Source organism: Pterocles gutturalis, unplaced genomic scaffold, assembly GCF_000699245.1.
Source record: "Pterocles gutturalis isolate BGI_N339 unplaced genomic scaffold, ASM69924v1 scaffold50173, whole genome shotgun sequence".
Lineage (NCBI taxonomy): Eukaryota > Metazoa > Chordata > Aves > Pterocliformes > Pteroclidae > Pterocles > Pterocles gutturalis.
In genome coordinates this window covers 28,667-33,258 of record NW_010119879.1, presented here as the reverse complement: position 1 = coordinate 33,258, position 4,592 = coordinate 28,667, and the positions used below count along the sequence as shown (strand labels likewise).

At 38.7% G+C, this 4,592-nt stretch overlaps 1 protein-coding gene across 1 annotated transcript in view; it reads right to left on the bottom strand.

Annotated features, from left to right (window-relative positions):
* Positions 1-609: 609 nt before the first annotated feature.
* The window catches only part of LOC104464083 (IQ domain-containing protein H-like), a gene marked incomplete at both ends in the record, with an annotated part of 32,138 nt that continues 28,155 nt past the window's right edge, over positions 610-4,592 (bottom strand). The window contains 2 exons of the mRNA XM_010076686.1: positions 610-801; positions 2,721-2,993. Of these exons, the coding sequence (XP_010074988.1) occupies positions 610-801; positions 2,721-2,993 (465 nt within the window). The remainder of the gene's footprint in view (positions 802-2,720; positions 2,994-4,592) is intronic.

Sequence of the window (4,592 nt, the reverse complement as noted above, 5' to 3'; positions counted from 1 at the left end):
TTTATAGGATCTCTCTCCTTACCTAAACACCCGCCATAATGAAACATGCAGGAGTCTAATGATCTCAGACTTCAAGTGTTCTGTCTTAAACAGCTGAAAATAGCTAACAGGTTTAAAAGTTGTTAGCAAGGAAAAATGTACAGAAAAAGCAATCCTTAGAAAACAACATTAGTAAGTAATCAGTTTGTATGTGGTTTGAAATTGATTAGTATTGGTCAGCTGTCTTAGTCCAATGTTTTGTTCAATAATTCCAAGTTTCTATGTAGGTGTAAGGGTCTACCACCTACGTACTTTCATTTATATATGTCCTCACTTTGGATAAAACCACTGTGCAAAATTTGCATATTATTGCCTATGAAAGAAGTGTTATGACACTCAACTTATTCCACAGTTGGATGCCAGGCATTCATTTATGTTTTGGAATATTTAACTGCTTTATTTGAATTACTGTTATCCATTTCTTTGTACAAGCTAGTCTGCACTCTGTAATATCAACTCTTACCAAAGTCTTAAAATGAAAGCTCAGAGAAAAGATTTACTGGGAGGAAAAACCCCAGTGGATGATTAAGAAGTCCAGCCAACAAGACACCCCGCTCCTTCCTTACTTACGTGTGCCCACTTCTTTCTCCAGATCTCAGGGCTGTACCTCTGACGTTCCTTTTGAACCCAGGGGTAGCATTTCAAATGCGAGATCACGTCACAATAGGCAGTGCCATTTCCTCCACGTTCATCGTTCACTTTAAACAGCCAACGCCACACTTCCATATGGTCAACAATCAGCTGGCTGAGAACATGAATCAGCTGTGGAGCAAGCAATGACACAAAGATACGCTGCATTATGACCATATCAAATTGTTCCTTGATTTAGACTTCCTGTTTGCAAATATTTGGACTTGAAATGTATTTTCTAACTATGGTTTCTGTTTCTTAGAACCGCTTGTGTTGTTACAGCTATCTCAGATACTTAGCAAGAGCAACCTTGCACAATTTTTGATGAAGAATCTATGGCCTTCATCCCGTACTTGCGTCTGCTTGGGCATCCTACCAAACAGCAGCAGAACGCCTTTGGCGGTCAACAGAGCCGTATTCTGCAGAGAGGAATTTGCCTGTCCAGGCTTTTTTGTCTGATCAAGATTTTAGATTTTGGCTAATCAGTACAGCTCAATAAACATTTGTGAAAGGGAATAACATGGGATGTTCTACAGTATTTGCAAAATCAGAGAAACAACTGTGCCAGACCCTAACACCAGCCAAAACATCTGTGAAATTTTCCTACTGGAGAGTACATTATGTGGTTATAAATGTATGAAGGAGTTACCAGGCAGGCTTTATAAAAATGCTAATTATTTATTTGTGTATGTACACAGATTTAAATGGCTTTAAAATGCCTTTTGCCCAGCTGGCGTAGGATGCAATTAGCTTCTTACAAACTGCAAATGCCTTTAAACCTGGTAAAAGTATTATCAGATCTTGTTGCATTGGCTAGAGCCTTCTACAGTTTTACATAGTAATTTTGGGGGCTTTATTTTTTTTAATGTTGACCTCGAATACAATTACAAGTGCGTTCCAGATGCTATTATTTGTGGCTTTTGAGAATTGCAGAAACGTGTTTTTCTTGATGATTCCCTTGCAGTAATGAAAAAGATCAATAATACTGTAAGGACTGTACCAATCATAAAGAATTATGTGCTCTCTTTAAGTGCAAATTGAATTGTGCTTAAACATAGCGTCACCTTGCTTTGATTATTTAACCTGAAATGTCTATATTTCATACAGGCAAACAACAGAATTTCCATAACACTGTAGTATGAATCAAAAGCATTAGATTCACATAAATTACTTAAAATAAATCAGTTGTTTTTGAGATCATTGATCATATTTATTTTATCTGCTATAGAAGTTGCAATGTATTTGTGTAGCTTAGATTGTTTTCAGTGTTAAAGGTGATTAAGAAAAAGCCTCTCTAAGAACTACAAATACCTACAAACCATGGCACTGATTATTTTCCTGTGTAAGATGTAGCACCACCATAAAAATATTTTTTAAAAAATCAGTATGGATCATACTGAGACATAGCATTGCAAATTGTAAAATCAGCTTATAGAATCGAATACTGAGGCACTGAATAAAAAATAAACGGACGTAAACTGAACACAGTACAGAAAAGTCTTGTGCCTTCTAATTTTAGTTTAGTAATATTTTGTGCTTTTCTTACTGGTCATGCTAACAAGAGAGGTGAATTTAGCAACGATAAGCCAGAGTCAAGGTAAAACTCCAGTTGCAGATATGCTCAGCAAACCTCAATTTGAATAGGCTGACTTCCTAAGTGGAAGAAATTTTTCCTTCATCAAATACTTAGTTTCCCAGAAATCCCTGTTCTATTTTCAGTCACTGGGAAAACTCTACTAATCTCACTGAGGCCATGACTTCATCCACGGAGCAGCACCACAGAGTGTTTGAAATAACTGGACCAAACACCCTTATATATTCTCCAGAAGGACCATGAAGAATTCCAGAACAATTGTATTACTTTCTGCCTAGGATCCAAATTGCATTTAATTGGTCAGATAGGGCCCAAAAGAACACAACCTCAGACACGATTTAATCAAACCCGCTTAGAGTCTAATCAATACAGTCAGTGCAAGTGTACAAAGTTCGCATCCTACCAAGTGAAAACAGGCACCTGCATGCTGACGCATCCCAGACCACATCCTGCTTACCTGGTCATTGTTGTAGATGTCAGACTCTCCAGGAGGGGTTGGCACACAAGCACTGGCAAAAATTCGTTTACTTCCAGACTTGGTACTATAGAGATGAGCCACTTCTGGCACAGAGCCTAACACAGGCACGTTTAGCATGTCAGCCACTGCTAAATCATCTTTGTGGGGAACCCCTCCGATAATGTAGGCATCTCTGCCCTGGATAAGAATTTTTATTCTTTTGATTGTCTTGGGACTGTACTTCAGCTGAGTGGCTAGGCACATGTGATGCTTCTGTATAAAGATAACATTATTCTTGTTAAAAGGTGTTCTTCTCTATTCCATGAACCTAATTTATAATGTTGCACACAATAAATACATTATTAATAGCAGGCTGGGTTATGACCTATCCTGTAGCTTAGCAGTTTAAATTGATAAAAGCTGTTGGGGTGAGGCTCCATAATCGTGCACATCTTTAGTGTGCTGGAAATGGGCTCACTGGGAATAGAACTAATTACTACACATCTGTATTTATTTGATCCACGCGGAATTATCCTTCTGTCAGCCAGCAGAGAGGCTGGTGGCCTTTGGATAATAGTGATTCATCTCAGCAACACTTCTGGCATGGTTTAACGCTAAAGCTCCTAAAAATCAATACAAAAATGAAGAAAAACCCCTATAGCAGAGAATGTATTTCACCATACAGTTCAGCAGTATTTTAAGCGATTCTCTGAGAATAAAACACTTTGATTTAGCAAAGATTTCACTGACCACATTAAATTCCTGGGGAGATACATTTCCATTACACAGTAGTTCTGATAGCTACTGTAAATGCAACTGCAGAGTACTCAGAGGGAGGGTAGTATTTTTTTGTTGTTTAAAATACCAGGGTTTCACCTTTTTGGAAGGAATTTTTCATTTCTTCTAAAAATGATGATCTATTGCTGAACAAGCTGCTTACGACAAATGTTCTAACTTCTACATTTAAACTAAGAATATCAGTTGAAACCTCAAAAATATTTTCTACAACATATCCTATGCATGGCCTGCAGGTAACCCCATTATCCTTCCAAAGATACAGAGGTGCACTGAGGTTGAGACAGGGAGGGAAGGACATCATGCAGAAATAGTACAAGAGACATCCACTGCAACAAATTGCCATAAACAAATTATAATTGTAACAAGAAGAAAATGCTTTTCACATTGAGATTTCATCTAATTTAGGCCCTACGCAGGAAAGTATTCCTTTTCAGGATAGCACAAACACTGGGATTTCCAGGATTGGAGAACCCAGAATATTTTCCTTCAAAGTTCTGGATGCTCCTTCACAGGGACTGCAGTATAAACCCTGATTCCCCTACTGGGATGGGAACAACGGTGGAAAAGGAGATATTGGAGTCCCTGAAAGTGGACAGAAGGAATCCCCTTTTGTCAGTTCCTCGGTGCTTTCTCATACCAAACACACTGCTCCACAAAGCGCCCAAATCTCTCTGTAAAGGAGTCAGACATACTGCAAGGAAAGTGAGGATATCAGTCAGAGATATGAGATACTCTTCAAAGTGTTAGCAGGAAAAAGGGAGCCACAGAAGTACAAGGGCAAAAAGAACATAAAACAAGTTTCCTGGAGAGTTTTTCCATCACTTTAAAAACGGAGACTCTTAACATTCCGATTCATTTGTTTCCTTTCTCTTGAGCACTGGTATAAAAGCAGGGAGATGGCCCATTCTGTTGGTCTCATGGCAGAGTTCTGCCACATAGAGAACAGGATCAATTTCCAGCCCCGGTCACTTGCTCCCTGGGGCCACGAGTGGTGATGTAGGGACAAGATTTGCTTTGTGTCTCTCAATAATGGATTTTACAGTTAATTAAGGAGTGCAGGAAACAGGCTGTAAA